We start from the raw sequence: 20,652 nt of genomic DNA, 5'->3' as shown, positions 1-20,652 counted from the left end.
TTGTTGAGGCATTTTAAGTTTGCACATTTCAGACGAGTTTTACGACAAAAAGAACAAACAAATAAAAGTACAGAAGAAGAAAGGCTCTCTCCTCCTCCTGCTGCTCCTCCTCTTGCTGCTCCTCCTGCTCCACCTCCTGCTGCTCCTCTTTGGCTCTGAGCAGCTCTCCACCTTTCCTCCTACTCCTCCTCCAGCTCCTCTTTGGCTCTGATTCCTCTCTTTTAATTGAACTCCTCCTCACTGCTCCCTCCGTCGCTCTCACTCCATTGAGTCGTTCATTTCCATTTTTATGCGTCCTCCTGTCGTTCTTTTGTGATGATGTTTTTGCATCAGAGCCAAACGCCACATCAGAGCCGCCGCTTCAAAGACGCTCAGAGGTTGAGCCGCTCCCTAAATAGAACGAGCTTCAGAAAGACCAAGTAAACATTTTATGAAACGTGTGTCCAGTGAAACGTGTGTGTCCAGTGAAACGTGTGTCCAGTGAAACGCGTGTGTCCAGTGAAACGTGTCCAGTGAAACGCGTGTGTCCAGTGAAACGTGTGTCCAGTGAAACGTGTGTGTCCAGTGAAACGTGTGTCCAGTGAAACGCGTGTGTCCAGTGAAACGTGTCCAGTGAAACGCGTGTGTCCAGTGAAACGTGTGTCCAGTGAAACGTGTGTCCAGTGAAACATGTGTCCAGTGAAACGCGTGTGTCCAGTGAAACGTGTGTCCAGTGAAACGCGTGTGTCCAGTGAAACGCGTGTGTCCAGTGAAACGCGTGTGTCCAGTGAAACGTGTCCAGTGAAACGTGTCCAGTGAAACGTGTGTGTCCGGTGAAACGTGTGTCCAGTGAAACGTGTGTGTCCAGTGAAACATGTCCAGTGAAACGTGTCCAGTGAAACGTGTGTGTCCAGTGAAACGCTCTGAGACTTAAATGAAGATGGATGTGAAAGAGGCCGGTGTAAAGTCGACGCTTTACGACGTCACATAACGACACGGTTTAGGTCATTCGCTCAGGGGGGTGTGGTCAGAGCTGCCATTTTGATACTCGATACCGATACCACTCTTTTAGACGATACTCTGATTTTCCACTTTAAACGTTCGTACTTTGTTTTCTGTGTCTTATATCTGTGATTCTCAGTGTCCAGAAGAAGAAGGAGAGGAAAGAAGGGAAGGAAGGAGGAGAGAGGGAGAGAGAGGAGGAAAAATGAGAGGAAAGAGGAGGGTTAGTGGGAGAGGAAGGAGCTTAAACAATTGGGAGAAAGAGAGAGGGGGAGGAAGAGGAGAGGAAAGAGGAGGAATAGAGGAGGAGGAAAGAAACAGTAAAGGAATGGAGATGGGGAGAGAGAAGGAAAGACGAGAGGAAAGAGGGAGGAATGGAAAAGGAGAGCGTAAGGGGGGGTTAGTGGGAGAAGAAGGAGGTAAAATAATGAGGAGAAAGAGAGAACAGAGAGGAAGAGGAAAGAGGAGGAGTAGAGTGAAGATGAGGAGAGGGGGAGGAAAGAAATGTGATAAAGGAGTGGAGAGAGGGAGAGAGGAGAAAATACAAAAGGAGAGGGAGGGAGAGAAGGAGCAGGAGAGAGTAAGGGGAGAGGGAGAGGAAGGTGGTAAAATAATGGGGAGAAAAAGAGGGAAGAGGAGAGGAAGCAGGGGGAGGGAGGAGAGAGGTAAAGTAATGAAGAGAGGCAGAGAGGAGGAAAAATGAAAGGAAAGAGGAGATGAGAAAGAGAAAGGGGAAAGGGGAGGGATAGTGCGAGAGGAAGAAAGAAACATAATGGGAAGAAAGAGAGGAGGGAGGAAGAGGAGAGGAAAGAGGAGGAATAGAGGGAAGATGAGGAGAGGCAGAGGAAAGAAACAAGGTAAAGGAGAGGAGAGACGGAGAGAGACGAGGAAAGATGAGAGGAAAGAGATGAGAGAGAAAAAGGGGTGGGATAGTGCGAGAGGAAGGAAGATATACAATGGGGAGGAAGAGAGCAGAGAGGAAGAGGAGAGGAAAGAGGAGGAGGAAAGAAATGCAGTAAAGTACTGGAGATGGGGAGAGAGGAGGAAAGAGGGAGGGAGGGAGGGAGGGATGGAGAGAATAGGGGGAAGATTAGTGGGAGAGGAAGGAGGTGAAATTATGGAGAGAAAGAGAGGAAAGAGGAGGAATAGAGGAGGAGGAAAGAAACGCGGTAAAGGAATGTAGGGAGAGAAAAGAGAGGGAGGGAGGAGGAGAAGAGAGGAAAGAGAAGGAAAGAGACATCAGCGGTCAGTGTCCAGTAGGTTCATAACGGTTCACTCGTCTGTCTTACACCTGCTCTCAGAAGAAGAGGAAGAGGAGGAGAGGAAGGAGGGGGAGGGAGGAGAGGAGGTAAAGGAATGGAGAGAGAGAGAGAGAGAGGAGAAGGGAAAAATGAGAGAAAAGAGATGAGAGAGAGAAAGGGGAGGGAGGACGAGAGAGAGAAAAGGGGAGGGACCGTGGGAGAGGAAGAAGCTAAAACAATGGGGAGAAAGAGAGAGAAGAGGAGGAGAGGGGGAGGAAAGAAAGAGAGTGAAGGAATGTAGGAGGAGAAAAGAGAAAGGACAGAGGCCAGAGCTCAGTGGTGCAGGTCGGGTCCACACTGGGCCGTGGGCGAATGGTCATTTTTATATAGTTCAAGACTCTTTTTACGTCAAGGAACCACACACACACACCCCCACACGTTCACACACACATTCACACACACGTTCACACACACGTTCACACACATTCACACACACGTTCACACATGGGTTAAGTGTCTTGCCCAATGACACAACATCATTCATCTGTGGGAGCCGTTTATGTCGACAACGGGATTCAAACCACCAACCTTCAGCTCAGTGGACAAACACAAACATAGGAAAGGTTCATTTCTGTCCCGTGAATCGGACTTTTTTTGTATCGATACCTGCGAAAAATGAGTGTCTAGTTTTGATATAAGTTTTAGTATCGATTGATACGTGAAATTTGAACCCAAAATGTAAATCTAAAATATAGTAATACACTGGTCCCTGGTTTATCTCGGGGGTCACGTTCTAAAAATAACCCGCAATATATGAAATCCGTGAAGTATCATCTTTATTTTTTACATTATTCTCTCTGTTTTTGTCTGTCAAACCCCTCACCACACACTTTATACACTTTTCTCACACAGGCGTTAACATTTTCTCACATTTCTCTCTCGTTTAAACTCTCTCAAAGTTCAAACCTTCGTAGGCGTCTTTGTCGGTGCAGAACGTTTCATCGACATTGTGGGTTTTGTCGGGGAGAAAACAAATCGCAAACGTACAGCACTTCAGAGTCACACTGAGATCCAACGTTTATGTAAATTTGTCTGAACACATTCTGTACTGGACAGGAGACACGGCACGGAGGAGACTGATGGACAATGGTCTACAGTCCAACAGCCAATCAGGACGCACGACACAATGGTCTACAGTCCAACAGCCAATCAGGACGCACGACACAATGGTCTACAGTCCAACAGCCAATCAGGACGCACGACACAATGGTCTACAGTCCAACAGCCAATCAGGACGCACGACACAATGGTCTACAGTCCAACAGCCAATCAGGACGCACGACACAATGCACATTCATAAGATGTAAAAAAAAAAAAAAACATGTAAAATTGCACCAAAAAAATCCACAAAACAGTGAGGCCGCAAAAGGTGAACCACGATATAACGAGGGACGACTGTATTTACATCGAAGATTTGAATAACTGTGGGTGAAAATTTGAGTCCACACTTAAATCTACCTGTCACTCACACAGAGGCTGACCAGCAGGAGGCGCAAGTGAGCGAAGTGACAGTTTGAGCCTGGAGCTGCAGTTACACTTCACGGACAAACGGAGAAATAAGATGATTCTGATTATTCTGACGCGAGAACATCGGGAGAGGTTTTGATTTTATCTTCGTAAATGACATTACAATAACCGAGTGAGTGTTTGGTTTAAATGTTTGTGGTTTAATAACGACACCGTCCATTTACATTTACACAGAATTTATCAACACTTTACAAAAAATAACTCACGTCTGATTGTTATTATTGTTATTTTTGTGTGTGTCATCGTCCCTTTGCTCAGAGGGACACGGTTTGACGACAGAGGACAGCGTGTGTGTGTGTGTGTGTGTAGGGGTGTGGGGGTGTGTGTGTGTGTAAGTGTGTGGGGGTGTGTGTGTGTGTTTGTAGATGTGTGTGTGGAGTCGGGGAGCAGCATCTTCCTGTCATCTCCAGCGGCTGAGAGGATTACCACGGACAGCTGAGCCCGACTGTGTTGTCACTCACTCTGGTCCTGGGAGACGACGGCAGCTACAAAAGGTTCTGTCCGCGCCGAGCGACGGACGCGGAGAACAGAGAGTCGCACAACGAAAACGCCATCGTTTAAAAGATAAAAACGGTTAAAGGTTTCGTGTGTAATGAGCTCGGTCTAAAGAGTCTAAGAATAAAGACGATGTTTTTAAAGGGACTGAAAGGAGGAAGCAGAACGAATCAGCACCGTCAGCCTGAACGCACAACCCTGTCACACACACACACACACAACCCTGTCACACACACACTCAGACACACACAACACTGTCACACACACAACCCTGTCACACACACACTCAGACACACACAACACTGTCACACACACAACCCTGTCACACACACACAACACTGTCACACACACACACACAACCCTGTCACACACACACACACACAACACTGTCACACACACACACAACACTGTCACACACACACACAACACTGTCACACACACACACAACACTGTCACACACACACTCATACACACACACTCACACACACACAACACTGTCACACACAAACACACAACCCTGTCTCACACACACACAACCCTGTCACACACACACTCATACACACAACCCTGTCACACACTCATACACACACCACAGTCACACACACACACCACTGTCACGCACACACCACTGTCACACACACACTCACACACACAACACTGTCACACACACACTCACACACACAACACTGTCACACACACACAACACTGTCACACACACACTCATACACTCAACACTGTCACACACACAACACTGTCACACACACAACCCTGTCACACACACACACACACCCCACACTGTCACATACACACTCATACACACACACAAAACACACAACCCTGTCACACACACACTCAACCCTGTCACACACACAACTGTCACACACGCACTCACACACACAACACTGTCACACACACGCACTCACACACACAACACTGTCACACACACACTCATACACACAACACTGTCACACACACACACACCCCTACACACAACACTGTCATACACACACTCACACAACACTGCCACACACACACTCACACAACATTGTCATACACACACTCACACACACCCACCACTGTCACACACACCACTGTCTCACACACACTCACACACACTAGTCCATGGCGGTGAAGTGTTTTGTCTAACTTTCCCCCTCACAAGTTTGAATCCTGCTCCTGACGCCAAAACTGTGGTGGAATTTCTAATAAAAGGTAAAAACCTTAAAAATATTAAAACAGACGTTTTGTTGAATCAAAGCGTCTGGTTTATTGAATCAGTTGTGCACAGTTGTCAAAGAGCCGTTGTCCGTGTGGTGTCGTCTCCCCCTCAGCCGACAAATGAACAAAGAGTGTATTTATACCATCAAAGCATCACGCCCGTTTAGTCAAAGAGGTAGAGGGCGCTAGACGCACAAAGAGATACACCCAAGGACGACAACAGATGGGACTACAAAGGTTTGGTCAAAAAGATCCATAATAATGCAAATACAGATTTAAGGAAAAGAAAATCACAACACGCACAACGACAATGTCCGAGTGGGAACTGACATCACACGTTACAAGTGTCTATTTCCAGGTGAAACGAGACGCCGCTCGCTCAGAGACAGAATCACAAAATACTGATCTCACTGGTTCAATTTCTGATCTTTTTTGGAGCCTTTTTCTTATTTTTTACAGATTAGAGATTTCTTTACAGATTCGAGATTAGAATTCCACGTAACTCCAGTACGTTTTTTTTTTGATAATCCACTTCCCCGTGTTTCTCCCGCTCTACACAAACCCTGGACGCAGACTGGACTATCTTTGGAGCGTCCTCTGAGTTCTGACCGGCGTCCTGCCCCTTCTCCGTCGTGCGGCGCTGGCAGACTGTCCCTCGTGACCTACATCCGGGACTCGAGGCAAGATTAGACCACGCCGCGACAACAGGGTCTCGGTCTAAATGGATCCGACCAAACGGCGAGCGATCTTTGTCTCAATAAACCAATAGACAAAGCAAAAACGATGTACGCGGTGCATGCTGGGAAAAGAGCAACGAAACCCCCTGAGCTTGGGTCAAACTGAGTGACCCGGAGTCGTCCACAGTGACATCATAAGGATTAAGACGGGGCAGATGTAGCTGAACAGGCTGTGAGGTCGTCCGTTTGTTTATATCGACCGCAGACGCAAACAAGAGCTGACAAATGAGCTTGGAATCATTTCAAAGGTCAAGGGTCAAGGTGTCTTTATTAGAACCAGAAGGCATCACAGTCCAATACAATTAAAATTACAGAAAATGATTGTGATTGTTAGATGCTGTATTTATTTAATTGAAGGACCAGTACCAGGGCTGTAGCTTTAATCCCAGTTATATCAGTGGCCGAGTCCCAATTCGACAAAAGTACCCGTCAAAGTACAGTTCAAAGTACTGCTCAAAGTACCGTTCAAAGTACAGTTCAAAGTACAGTTCAAAGTACAGTTCAAAGTACAGTTCAAAGTACAGTTCAAAGTACCGTTCAAAGTACCCAGCTGAAGAAGGGTACTCCTCCGTGTAGACTCAATCATGCCGAAATGGAACAGGTCTATGCCACGGAGCGTACTTCATCTGCTTACATTATGTCGCTTAGCAACCGTGACGGCTGAGGACTAATGAGCTCAGGTGGAAGCCGGAAGTGACATAAGTGCCCTTCAAATGCAGCCGACGAAGTGTGGAACCGTCTCTTTGTTCTAGTTTTGCGCTCCATAAAAATGATGCAGATATTTAAGTTCTCTATGGGAAAAGATTTACTTGTTTACCACATTAAAGTCTGATAACTCAGGTCTAAATCAGGTGTAAAACAGGTCTATAGAAACATATAAACAGCTGCACCAAACAAGACTGAGCCAAAAGAAGAAGAAGAAAAAAACTGATTCAACTGAGTCTAAAATATATGTATAAGAACTGGTGAAGCACCTGAATGAGTCCCATAGTTTAAAAACCACCACTACACCTACACAACACCACCACTACACCGTCACAACACCATCACTACAGTCACTACACCATCACTACAGTCACTACACCATCACTACAGTCACTACACCATCACCACAGTCACTACACCATCACCACAGTCACTACACCATCACTGCACCATCACCACAGTCACTACACCATCACTGCACCATCACTACAGTCACTACACCATCACTACAGTCACTGCACCATCACTACAGTCACTACACCATCACTACACCATCACCACACCATCACCACAGTCACTACACCATCACTACAGTCATTACACCATCACTGCACCATCACCACAGTCACTACACCATCACTACAGTCACTACACCATCACTACAGTCACTACAGTCACTACACCATCACTACACCATCACCACAGTCACTACACCATCACTACAGTCATTACACCATCACTGCACCATCACTGCAGTCACTACACCATCACTACAGTCACTACACCATCACTACACCATCACTACACAATCACTACAGTCACTACACCATCACTACAGTCATTACACCATCACTGCACCATCACTACAGTCACTACACCATCACTACAGTTACTACACCGTCATTACACCATCACTACACCATCACTACGTCACTACACCATCACTACAGTCACTACACCATCATTAGACCATCACTACAGTCACTACACTGTCATTACACCATCACTACAGTCACTACACCATCACTACAGTCACTACACCATCACTACACCGTCACTACACCATCACTACAGTCACTACACCGTCATTACACCATCACTACAGTCACTACACCATCACTACAGTCACTACACCATCACTACAGTCACTACACCATCACAACACCACCACTACAGTCACTACACCGTCATTACACCATCACTACACCGTCACTACATTATCACCATCACTGCAGTCACTACACCATCACTACAGTCACTACACCATCACTACACCATCACTACACAATCACTACAGTCACTACACCATCACTACAGTCATTACACCATCACTGCACCATCACTACAGTCACTACACCATCACTACAGTTACTACACCGTCATTACACCATCACTACACCATCACTACGTCACTACACCATCACTACAGTCACTACACCATCATTAGACCATCACTACAGTCACTACACTGTCATTACACCATCACTACAGTCACTACACCATCACTACAGTCACTACACCATCACTACACCGTCACTACACCATCACTACACCATCACTACAGTCACTACACCGTCATTACACCATCACTACAGTCACTACACCATCACTACAGTCACTACACCATCACTACAGTCACTACACCATCACAACACCACCACTACAGTCACTACACCGTCATTACACCATCACTACACCGTCACTACATTATCACCATCACTACACCATCACTACAGTCACTACACCATCACTACAGTCACTACACCATCATGTGACACTTCTGAGGAAGGCTACAGGACGTAGATGAAACATTTAAAGCTGGTAAACAAACGCTTGTTTCAGTCAGACTGACACAAATCTTCACCAAAGCGTTTTTTCGTTGTACTCACATGGGACGGCGCGGAGATACAGGTTTTCTCTGATCACCTGCTGGAGCTGGCTGTCCACTGAGCCCGGCGTGCAGCATTTACTCAGAAACAAACGCAGATCTTTACCAAACAAGGAGCCTGGAAACAACAAACAAAACATGAATCAAGAACGACACAGCGTGCGACAGTCTCAAAGTTATTTTTATTTCCAGGTTTAAAGATCAAAAAAGCACGAATCCCTCCAAAAAAAAAAAAAAAAACAACTTTGGGGAGTAAATGGTGAGGGGAAAACAACTACAACATGTTTAAACTCTCTGAAAAGTCAATTTTGTAGAACAGGTTTGATTTAAAATTTATTAAATACAGCGTCATCATTGTTTTGCAGCCACAGCTCGATCCCCAGTCGTGACCTCTGCGGGGTTCTGACCACACGTTGAGAATCGCTGACATTAGTCCAGTTGGTTGAACGGTCAGATCACACAGGTTGGCGATTCAGTTCCATGTATAAACGTATGTGCGACTGAACGTTTCCTTGATGTAAAGTGCGTTCAAGGTAGAATTCACCAGTTTGTGGGTTTTTTATTTGGATATTTCTATTAAATATCCAAAGTTTGTGTTTTTGAACGCCGCCATCTCCACCTTTGAGGAACTTTAACACATTTATACAGCGACTGGAGGAGTCTGAAAACGCCATCGTAAAGACTCTGACCGTTTCACCTTTGAGAAAACACTGGACACAGAGACGCCACACTCAATAACCAACTTTATGGACTCATTTAGTGTTTGTATCCTGTTCTTTCTTTTTTTTTAAACCATCGACGGAATAATATTTGCGTCTGAAATAAAGAATAAAAGAAAAAATAAATATTAAAACATCTAAATTATTCAGAGAGGCGTCACATCTCCATATTGTGATTAGCCTCGTCGTTAGCTTCATGCATAAACATCACGCACGCATAAGAGAGCGTGAGGTTAATCTCCACAGACGCACGACAGTCGAGCCGTCGAGCCGTGGAGCAGGAGGAGCAGATCTGATACGGGGGGGACTTCCTGTAATCTCTCCGTATAATTTAGTTGCCGTGTGGACGCTGACAGGTCTCTTGCTGGTGTAGATGTTATAGATGAGCCTGGAGCGTGCGGACGATGACGGGTGTTATAGATGAGCCCGGAGCCGCCGCAGCTTGTCACCGTGACGACCACTCAGCCCCACCGCACCGCCCCCCCCCCCGCGAGGCGCCCCCGCTGCCCCCTGTCTGCTCCTCCATGTGCCGATACGCTGCGATATTAAAACACAGCGGTCAGAGTGGTCAGCGCGGGCCCGTCTCTCTGCTCCCATATGGCCACTGTATATAATAAATAGAACATTGGGTCGTCTGTGGGGAGCAGTGGCGTCTGTTCAGTCTATTAGGGGGGAAAAAAAGAAAAAAAGATGCTATTTTCTGCTTTGTGAAAGGTAAATGTTTCAGATTCTTCAGGCTGTGTTTACTTGGGGGCAAAGGGCGAGTGTTATTTCTAAACAATCCTGCTTTTGTGTCAAACTCGACGACCAAATCCAAATCCTGGCAAAATTAAACTGTGAACAGACGATGTGGAGAATATTGTGAGTGAATGGGACACTGGGACGTTTGGGACATGAGGACGGGCTGCGGTGAAGCGCCGGACTCATTCTGGTTTGATTTTGTCGACAGATGTTTGAGTTTGTGTGTTCAGGTCTTTGCTTTTGAATTTTTAATCTTTTAGCTTCTTATAAATCTTTAAGTATTTCAAATTATTAAAATGAAATTCTCAGCGAAAAATAAACAAGAGCTTTTTTTTTAAATTTTCTTTTTTTTTTTTACACCATCTGGCAGCATTTTATTGATTATTTTAATAATAAATAAATATGGAGACAGTCCTCTGTGTATAAATATAATATGTGCATAGATTTTGTACGTGTTTGTGTATGTGCAGGTATTCAGTTCTGTTATTCATTTTTTATTTATTTATTTATTATTTATTTATATATTTATTTATTTATATTTTTTTCTATATTTATTTATTTATATTTTTTTTTCTAGATTTTTTTCTATATTTATTTATTTATATATTTTTTCTATATTTTTCTATATTTATTTATATATTTTTTGTTCTATATTTCAAAAACATAATAAAAAAATCTAATTATTTTAAAATGTGCTGGCTGGACATATAAGAAATTTGAAGGAAAAACTGGAGAGTAAGAACCTTTTGGTGCTTTTCAGATTTTGTGACGACGTCAAACTCCCAGATGGAAACAGGAGCCAGATTTCTCTGTTTGATGACGCTGGACTTCACCATGAAATATCCAAAAGGTAAATTCACAAAAGTTGAGCCTGATCATTTCTATTTTTGACTAAACCCAAAAACTCAGTGTATTACAACACAAATCCCAGTCTGTCCTTGTGTCTCTGTGCCGTCTTTCCTCCTTCTGTGTCCTGGAGTTGGGCGGAGACTCTAGCACCACCCACTACACACCTGCAGCCCGTGAGCGATGGAGCCTCCACCTCTGGAGCACAAAGGGACCGAGGATTCTACCCACACCGCCAGATCGTCCACGTGTCCTCTGCGGTAAAGTTCAGGCTCAGTCTTGTTTTTGTGATTATAGTCGTAGTACTCAGCTGTTTTATTCTGTTTTTTCCCCGTTTCTTCGACTCAGCCTCCACCTGCGCCTCCGACCGAACTTCTACGAGCAGCTCGAGCACCTCAGCCTCCGACCCAGCTCTCTACTACCTGCTCCTTCAACCAACATTCACATTTCTTTGTTTGTAATAAACTCTGTCCAACTTTTACCTTTGATCCCCCAGACGTTACAACATCTGTATTTTAGTAATACTCATTTTAGCTGCTCATGTTTATATTAAATAACACCGGCTTATAGAATGCGGTGATGTCGTCTGAAAACAGCAGTATCGTTTTGTATTTTTGTATCTGGGGACGTTATTGTCCCTGTGTCCACTTTGACCTATGATTCTGTGCATGTTTTAGGTTCGTCATATAGTCTCAGTGTAATTGAGTTAAAATAATAATAATAATAAATATCGATATATGATACTGTATCAGATATCAATTCAGCCAATCTCCCATTTTATTCTATAAACTGGTGAAATAAGACGATTTACTGGTCAATGTTGACTCAAAACTTCTTATAATACAGAACTAAACTTGCTTTTTTTTTCCAAAGCTTTTCTGTAGTTACTTCAAATGAGAAATAACAGTTACAAAACATTTTTACCGTTGGACGTTTGTGTTTAAAGTGAATAATTATATTTCCAGTCTCTGCCTTGGTATTGTTGATGTTGATAACTGAGATCGGCAAATACTTAAAGGCAAAGTATCGACAAATCATAGTCTAAGATCTGAAATTTAAATCATCAGATCAGTGAAGTGAGTGAATAAATGCACTTAATTAATGGACCTGGACACAAAATATGAAATTAGGCTCAAAACTTATGAATTTCCCTAAAAAGCAGTAAAAGGCAGAGTTTACTTTAAACGATGTGACTTTCTGCACCTGCATGTGGAGAGAATGGGTCAGAGCGAGGAGCCGTGTGTTTGGCTCTCGTGTTAAAGCGAGGAGCCGTGTGTTTGGCTCTCGTGTTACAGCAAGGAGCCGTGTGTTTGGCTCTCCTGTTAAAGCGAGGAGCCGTGTGTTTGGCTCTCGTGTTACAGCAAGGAGCCGTGTGTTTGGCTCTCGTGTTAAAGCGAGGAGCCGTACATTTGAGCCGCTGCCTCTGTCCATCCATCACCGTCCAGGTCCGGGCAGTCAGGGCTGTCCGAGGAGGCACCGGCAGACTTCAGGAATGATAACAAGTCTGACGGTGGGCGGGGCGGGGGTCAAAGGTCTCCATTTACACCCCTGTGGCCGAGTCAGACATCAATCTCGCGGGCAAGGCCGTCGGGGGGGCCGCGGTCAGGTGACACACACATGACATATAGCTCCGCTCCGAGTCAACAGAGTCATCCGTTCCTCGCCACCCCCCCTTCGGCTCTAAACGTCAAGGACCCTCGGAGCGTGACAGACATCTCTATCGTCGCCCCCTTGTGGCATTTATCACGGCTGGTTTTGACCTCATAGCCTCATATTGACAGGTCGCCTTGACACTCGTGGACTAATTGAACAAAACCCATCAACAGAACGAGCCGCGCTCCATAACCAGGGGATTGTTACAGAGACAGATACAGGACTGGACCGTTTAAAAAATATATATACAGCATTTTCTGGACTATGCGTCGCTCTGGAGTATAAGTCGCACCAGCCAAAAAATACATAATAATGAAGAATAAAAACATATATAAGTCGCATTTTTGGGGGAAACTTATTTTACAAAATCCAAGACCAAGAACAGACATTTTATCATTAAATCAAGTTGTAATAATAATAATAAAATGTGGAACAACAGGCTGAATATCAGTACATCACGCTAACGTAACACATTTATATTTATTCAGCTCCATGAAGCACAGACAGAACTGAACACGTGTCTGGTTTGTTAACGTAAGATATTAACAGTTAATCAGATAAATAAAGCCCCCTCCCCGAACCGCCACCTTAACGTGGTGGAGGGGTTTGAGCACCCGAACGATCCTGGGAGCTATGTTGTCGGGGGCTTCATGCCCCTGGTAAGGTCACCCATGGCAAACAGGTCCTGGGAGACGGGTCTGACTAAGAGCGGTTCAGAAGCCCATCATGAAGAGAAATCCAACGAGGCCGTTTACGTCGCCCGGACTGGCGTTACCGGGGCCCCACCCTGGAGCCAGGCCTGGGGTGGGTGCTCGGCAGCGAGCGCCTGGTGGCCGGGCCTTTCCCCACGGGGCCCGGTCGGGCCCAGCCCGAAGAAACGACGTGGGGCCGTCCTCCCGTGGACCCACCACCTGCGGGAGGAGCCATGTGGGGCAGGTGCGGAGAGATCCGGGTAGCAGTCGAAGGCGGGGACCTCGACGACCGGATCTCCGGACATGGAGACTAGCTCTGGGGACATGGAATGTCACCTCGCTGTGGGGGAAGGAGCCTGAGCTTGTGCGGGAGGTTGAGCGTTACCGGCTAGATATAGTCGGCCTCACCTCCACGCACAGCTTGGGCTCTGGAACCCATCTTCTTGAGAGGGGTTGGACTCTCCATTTCTCTGGCGTTGCCCGCGGGGAGCGGCGGCGAGCTGGTGTGGGCTTGCTCATTGCCCCACAGCTCAGCCGCTGCGTGTTGGGGTTCACTCCGGTGAACGAGAGGGTCGCGTCCCTGCGCCTTCGGGTCGGGGACAGGTCTCTCACTGTTGTGTCGGCCTACGGGCCTAACAGCAGTGCAGAGTACCCGGCCTTCTTGGAGTCCCTGGGAGGGGTACTAGACAGTGCACCAACCGGGGACTCCGTTGTTCTCCTGGGGGACTTCAACGCCCATGTGGGTAACGACAGTGACACCTGGAGGGGCGTGATTGGGAGGAACGGCCTCCCCGATCTGAACCCGAGCGGTGTTTTGTTATTGGACTTCTGTGCTAGCCACAGCTTGTCCATAACAAACACCATGTTCGAGCACAAGGGTGTCCATCGGTGCACATGGCACCAGGACACTCTAGGTCGGAGGTCGATGATCGACTTTGTTGTCGTGTCATCTGACCTCCGACCGCGTGTCTTGGACACTCGGGTGAAGAGAGGGGCTGAGCTGTCAACTGATCACCACCTGGTGGTGAGTTGGATCCGCTGGCGGAGGAGGAAGCCGGACAGACCTGGCAGGCCCAAGCGTATTGTGAGGGTCTGCTGGGAACGTCTGGCGGAGCCCTCCGTCAGGGGGGTCTTCAACTCCCACCTCCGGGAGAGCTTCTCCCTGATCCCGGGGGAGGTTGGAGACATGGACTCCGAGTGGGCCATGTTCTCCACCTCTATTGTTGATGCGGCTGCTCGTAGCTGTGGTCGTGAGGTCTGTGGTGCTTGTCGCGGCGGCAATCCCCGAACCCGGTGGTGGACACCGGAAGTAAGGGATGCCGTCAAGCTGAAGAAGGAGTCCTATCGAGCCTTGTTGGCTCGTGGGACTCCTGAGGCAGCTGATGAGTACCGGCAGGCCAAGCGTGCCGCGGCTCGGGCAGTCACAGAGGCAAAAACTCGGGGTTGGGAGGAGTTCGGGGAGGCCATGGAGGAGGACTATCGGACGGCCTCAAAGAGATTCTGGCAAACCGTCCGACGCCTCAGGAGGGGAAAGCAGTGCTTCACCAACACTGTTTACAGTGCGGGTGGAGGGCTGCTGACCTCGACTGGGGATGTTGTCGGGCGGTGGAAGGAATACTTTTGAGGATCTCCTCAATCCCACTGTCACGTCTTCCGAGGAGGAAGCAGAAACTGGGGACCCAGAGGCGGACTCGTCCATCACCCTGGCTGAAGTCACTGAGGTGGTTGGCAAGCTCCTCGGTGGCTCCGGGGGTGGATGAGATCCGTCCTGAGTACCTCAAGTCTCTGGATGTTGTGGGACTGTCTTGGCTGACACGTCTCTGCAACATCGCTTGGCGGTCGGGGACAGTACCTGTGGAATGGCAGACCGGGGTGGTGGTCCCTCTGTATAAGAAGGGGGACCGGAGGGTGTGTTCCAATTACAGGGGAATCACACTCCTCAGCCTTCCCGGTAAGGTCTATTCCAGGGTACTGGAGAGGAGAATCCGACCGATAGTCGAACCTCGGATTCAGGAGGAGCAGTGTGGTTTTCGTCCTGGTCGTGGAACACTGGACCAGCTCTATACTCTTCATCAGGTCCTCGAGGGCTCATGGGAGTATGCCCAACCAGTCCACATGTGTTTTGTGGATCTGGAGAAGGCATTCGACCGTGTCCCTCGTGGTGTCCTTTGGGGGGTGCTCTGGGAGTATGGGGTCCGGGGCTCTTTGCTAAGGGCTGTCCGGTCCCTGTATGACCGGAGCAGGAGCTGTGTTCGCATTGCCGGCAGTAAGTCAGACCTGTTCCCAGTGCATGTTGGACTCCGCCAGGGCTGCCCTTTGTCACCGGTTCTGTTCATTATATTTATGGACAGAATTTCTAGGCGCAGCCAGGGGCCGGAGGGGGCCTGGTTTGGGAACCACAGGATTTCATCTCTGCTGTTTGCAGATGATGTTGTCCTGATGGCTTCTTCAAGCCAGGACCTGCAGCAGGCACTGGGGCGGTTTGCAGCCGAGTGTGAAGCGGCTGGGATGAGAATCAGCTCCTCCAAATCCGAGGCCATGGTTCTCGACCGGAAAAAGGTGGTTTGCTCTCTCCGGGTGGGTGGTGAGTCTCTGCCCCAAGTGGAGGAGTTCAAGTATCTCGGGGTCTTGTTCACGAGTGAGGGAAGGATGGAGCGTGAGATTGACAGGCGGATCGGTGCAGCGTCTGCAGTGATGCGGTCGCTGTATCGGTCCGTTGTGGTAAAGAAGGAGCTGAGCCGGAAGGCGAAGCTCTCGATTTACCGGTCAATCTACGTTCCTACCCTCACCTATGGTCATGAGCTTTGGGTAATGACCGAAAGGACAAGATCGCGGATACAAGCGGCTGAAATGGGCTTCCTCCGCAGAGTGACCGGGCGCACCCTTAGGGATAGGGTGAGGAGCTCGGTCACACGGGAGGAGCTCGGAGTAGAGCCGCTGCTCCTACACGTTGAGAGGAACCAGCTGAGGTGGCTCGGGCATCTGCTCAGGATGCCTCCTGGACGCCTCCCTAGGGAGGTGTTCTGGGCATGTCCCACCGGGAGGAGGCCCCGGGGAAGACCCAGGACACGCTGGAGGGACTATGTCTCTCGGCTGGCCTGGGAACGCCTTGGGGTCCCACCGGAGGAGCTGGAGGACGTGTCCGGGGTGAGGGAAGTCTGGGAGTCCCTGCTTAGACTGCTGCCCCCGCGACCCGGCCCCGGATAAGCGGAAGAAAATGGATGGATGGATGGATAAATAAAGCAGAAAAAACAACAAGTTTACTCTGGATCTCACTCCAAATCAATAAATCCACTCAGAATACCTTTTTCTTTTAGGGTCATTTTTGTTCAGTGTTTGTCTTTGTCTTTTAAATGAGTGTAATGTTGATATTTTAAATGTTGAGTGGTTCAGGAGGAGTAGATACTGGTCCAAGTCTAGAGCCCCTCGCACGACTGTCACTGTGACAAGAACCAACATGTGACATTATAGATTTGAATCATTTCACATTTAAGTCACATCTGAGTATAAGTCACACCAACGACAAACTGTGAAAAAAATGACACATAGTCCAGAAAATACAGTGTGCTTTTATGACATGTATTGCAATTAGATTTAAGAGCGTAGCCTGTTTATATAAATGGACGTAGCTAACCCGCTAGTGCCGCGTTCCAAATAAGAAGTGAGCATGTGCGCACTTCCGGCTCCATCGACTCCAATTCACTTTGTGACGTCACCCACAGCGTTCGGCTCCAGCAAAACGAAGCTCATCAAGGCTAGAGCAGTTATAGCGGCTAATTTGGAGGAAAGTCCCATATTTAGAAATTGGTGATGTCACGACAGCAAGTATCATAGCAACCAAACAGCAAATCCGGGCCCTGAGACTGTTGAAGGCCCGTCCCGCCCACACCACCAGTTTAGCAACGCTGTCAATCAAACCTGTTGCTAACGCTAACAGGAGCGACCTCGGGGAAAGAAGGACCTGATTTGTCTGTTATTAATGTTCATATCTTGATTTACAGACACAATAGTGAAATAAAAACCCCAGGATCATGTAGAGGGTTAATACGAACATTTAAGACCAGAATGAGTCTGAAGCAGCAGAGACAGAGAGAGGGGACACAAAAAAATAAAGTCAAAATAAAAACAAAAACAAAACCCTCCCAAAAAAAAAAAAAAAACCCTCAAAATAAGTAAAAAATAAAACAAATAAACCTCAAAATAATAAAATAAACAAAAAAAAACCACCTCAAAATAACAAAAAAAATATATAATAAAAATAACTAAAATTTAAAAAATTACAAAAAAATTAATAACTAAAAAAATTAAATAAACTCAACCCTCAGAGAGAGGACACAAAAAAAAATAAAGTCAAAATAAAAATAAAAAAACCCTCAAAAAAACAAACAAATAAACCTCAAAATAATAACTAAAATAAACAAAATAAAAAAAATAAAAAATAAATAAAACACCTCAAAAGACCAAAATGAGTCTGACAGCAGCAGGTACAAAGAGAGGACACAGTTTTTCAATGTAAAGTGAATTGGAGCCAGAGTTGATGGAGCCAGAAGTGTGCCCATGATCACTTCCTGTTTGGAAAGGCAGCAGCGGCTAGCAGGTTAGCTACATCCTTTTATATAACAAATTATTTTCTGTCCCTGATAAATACAGTTTGTTATTATTTTTACTGTGAATTAGTGATCTTTCCTTCAACTTTGTGGGCCTCGCTATGGATTTAAACAGCACATATCGGTATCGGCAGCAGGTAAAATAATGGATATCAGTATCAGCTCGAATAAATCCATATCGACTCGTCCCTAATTGAGCTGAATGTTGCAGCGTTGTGCGGTTTAGAGCAGAGATGCCACCTCCGCTGACTGGGGAACAGATTGTTTGGGTGTTGTCTGATGAGGCAAGTGCAATGGAGTGCAACAAGTAGAAGTGTCTGAGGCGGAGAGTCAAAATGGAGCTGGTTTTCTCAGGCTGTGTGCGCTGCATACATTACACAGAGGAAGTATGCAGAGTTTCCTCACACGTTTTCAGAGAGTGAGGGGTGTGATCTGCAAGTAACAAATCATCTGCTTTTATATTAACAACGTCTGAGGCTTCAGCAGTTCATTTCACTAAATCATCATTTCTTTATTTTTATTATACATTTTTTATTAACAATCCATACGTTTACACCATCAGACATAATCGCGCTTCTTTGCAACGTCTTCCTAAACTGCTTTCTAATCTCAAATATAACATAAATATAACTATAACTACAAACTCATTATGTTATGTACCATAGACTGTATATGTAAATGGACATAGCTAACCTGCTAGCCGCCGCGTTCCACAAATAACTTCAAAATACACACTAAAAATGACAAAAATCATGTGAAAAACTTCAAAATACACAGTAAAAACTACAAAATATTTACAAAAAAAATGACATAAAACAAATAAACAAAAACACAATAAAAATGACAAAAAATACACTAAAAATGACAAACAACACACAGAAAACTTCAAAATACATATAAAAACTACAAAAACACAATAAAAAATGACAAAAAACACATGAAAAACTTCAAAATACACAGTAAAAACTACTAAATATACACTAAAAACTGACAACACAGGAAAAATTACAAATACAGACTAAAAACAACATTATTAAAGTGTGTCAATATTGTGTGTTAAAATCATAGACTGTATATGCAAGTTGACATAACTAACCTGCTAGCCACGAAGAACTTCAAAATACACACTAAAAATGACAAAAAGACACTAAAAATGACAAAAAAACACACAGAAAACTTCAAAATACACATAAAAACTACAAAAACACAATAAAAATGACAAAAAACACACAAAAAACTTCAAAATACACAGTAAAAACTACTAAATATACACAAAAAAAATTACAAAAAACACAGGAAAAACTACAAAAACACTACAAACGACAACGATTATATAGTGTCTCAATATTGTGTGTTAAGACCATAGACTGTATATGTAAATTGACATACCTAACCCGCTAGCCGCCGCGTTCCAAACAGGAAGTGACCGTGGGTGCACTTCCTGCTCCATTATCTCTGGCTCCAGTTCATTTTCTATGTAAAATCTGTGTCCTCTCTCTGTCTCTGCTGCTTCAGACTCGTCATTTTGGTCGTAAATATTCGTATTAACCTGCTCTACATGATCCTGGGGTTTTTATTCCTCATTAGTTGCCAGTGCTGTGTATCCCCCCTCACCTTCCTCACCTCCCTCACCTCCCTCTCCTTTCTCTCCTTTCCCTCCCAGTTCGACCCCGTCCAGCTGCTAAAGGTTAAAAAACGCACTACACTTGTCTTGTGTCCTTTTCCTAATCAGTGAAGATGGCGTCCGTGACTGAACCTCGCGACGCTGCAAGACTCTCCTCAATTATGCCCCGTGTGGATTTGTTTGAGCTGATACGCGATATTTTACCTGCGACTATTTAGTGTTTTCGAACCACAAATCACCAATTCACTTTTCACTTTTGTAAAAACAGGAAAGTGTTTTAATCTGGGGTATAAAACCGTTAGTTCCATGTTTGTGTAACATCCACAGACGGTGTAAAGAAGTGACTGAGTGAGTGAGTGTGATGTCACCCACAAATGAAACTCTAAACGAAGCTAATCATGGCTAAGAAAAAATAATATATAGCAGTTATAGCGGCTAATTTGGAGTAGTTTTATATTTGGAATTCTGACCACGAGTATCATAGCAACCAAAGAGCCAATCAGGAGCGAGTTTGTTGAAGGTAACGCCCCTTCCCGCCCACATCACTGGTTTAGCAACACTGTCCAAAGTTCTTCCTCATTTCCTTCACCTCCTAATGATTCATCACTGACTTTAGAAAATTTCACAACTTTAAGAGCCAAATCTGCCGTCACAGTAATGCTAACAAACAATAGCATGCTAACAGTGCACTTTCCGATTCTCTGAGGACAAAACGCGGTTTGGGTATCGGCTTCCAAATATCGATTCAGTCGATATCCTGGCTGGACGTGTACAGTGATGTAATAAATCTATGTACAGGTCGTGTCTGACACAAAAAGTCTCGTAATGTTTGAATTTCTGTTGTTGTTTGAAATAATTAACAGCTCCATAAACGTTTGGATCGGTTTTGTCTTATAAGGAAATAAATGCTGTTTTCAG

At 45.7% G+C, this 20,652-nt stretch overlaps 1 protein-coding gene across 1 annotated transcript in view; it reads right to left on the bottom strand.

Moving 5' to 3' along the window:
* Nucleotides 1–20,652, bottom strand: part of LOC117373090 (membrane-associated guanylate kinase, WW and PDZ domain-containing protein 1) — a 115,636-nt gene that overhangs the window by 62,803 nt on the left and 32,181 nt on the right. The window contains exon 3 of the mRNA XM_055222997.1: nucleotides 8,854–8,970. Coding sequence (XP_055078972.1) covers nucleotides 8,854–8,970 — 117 coding nt within the window. The remainder of the gene's footprint in view (nucleotides 1–8,853; nucleotides 8,971–20,652) is intronic.

The sequence above is a fragment of the Periophthalmus magnuspinnatus genome, chromosome 7 (assembly GCF_009829125.3).
Source record: "Periophthalmus magnuspinnatus isolate fPerMag1 chromosome 7, fPerMag1.2.pri, whole genome shotgun sequence".
NCBI lineage: Eukaryota > Metazoa > Chordata > Actinopteri > Gobiiformes > Gobiidae > Periophthalmus > Periophthalmus magnuspinnatus.
This window is presented reverse-complemented; position numbering and strand designations above follow the sequence as displayed.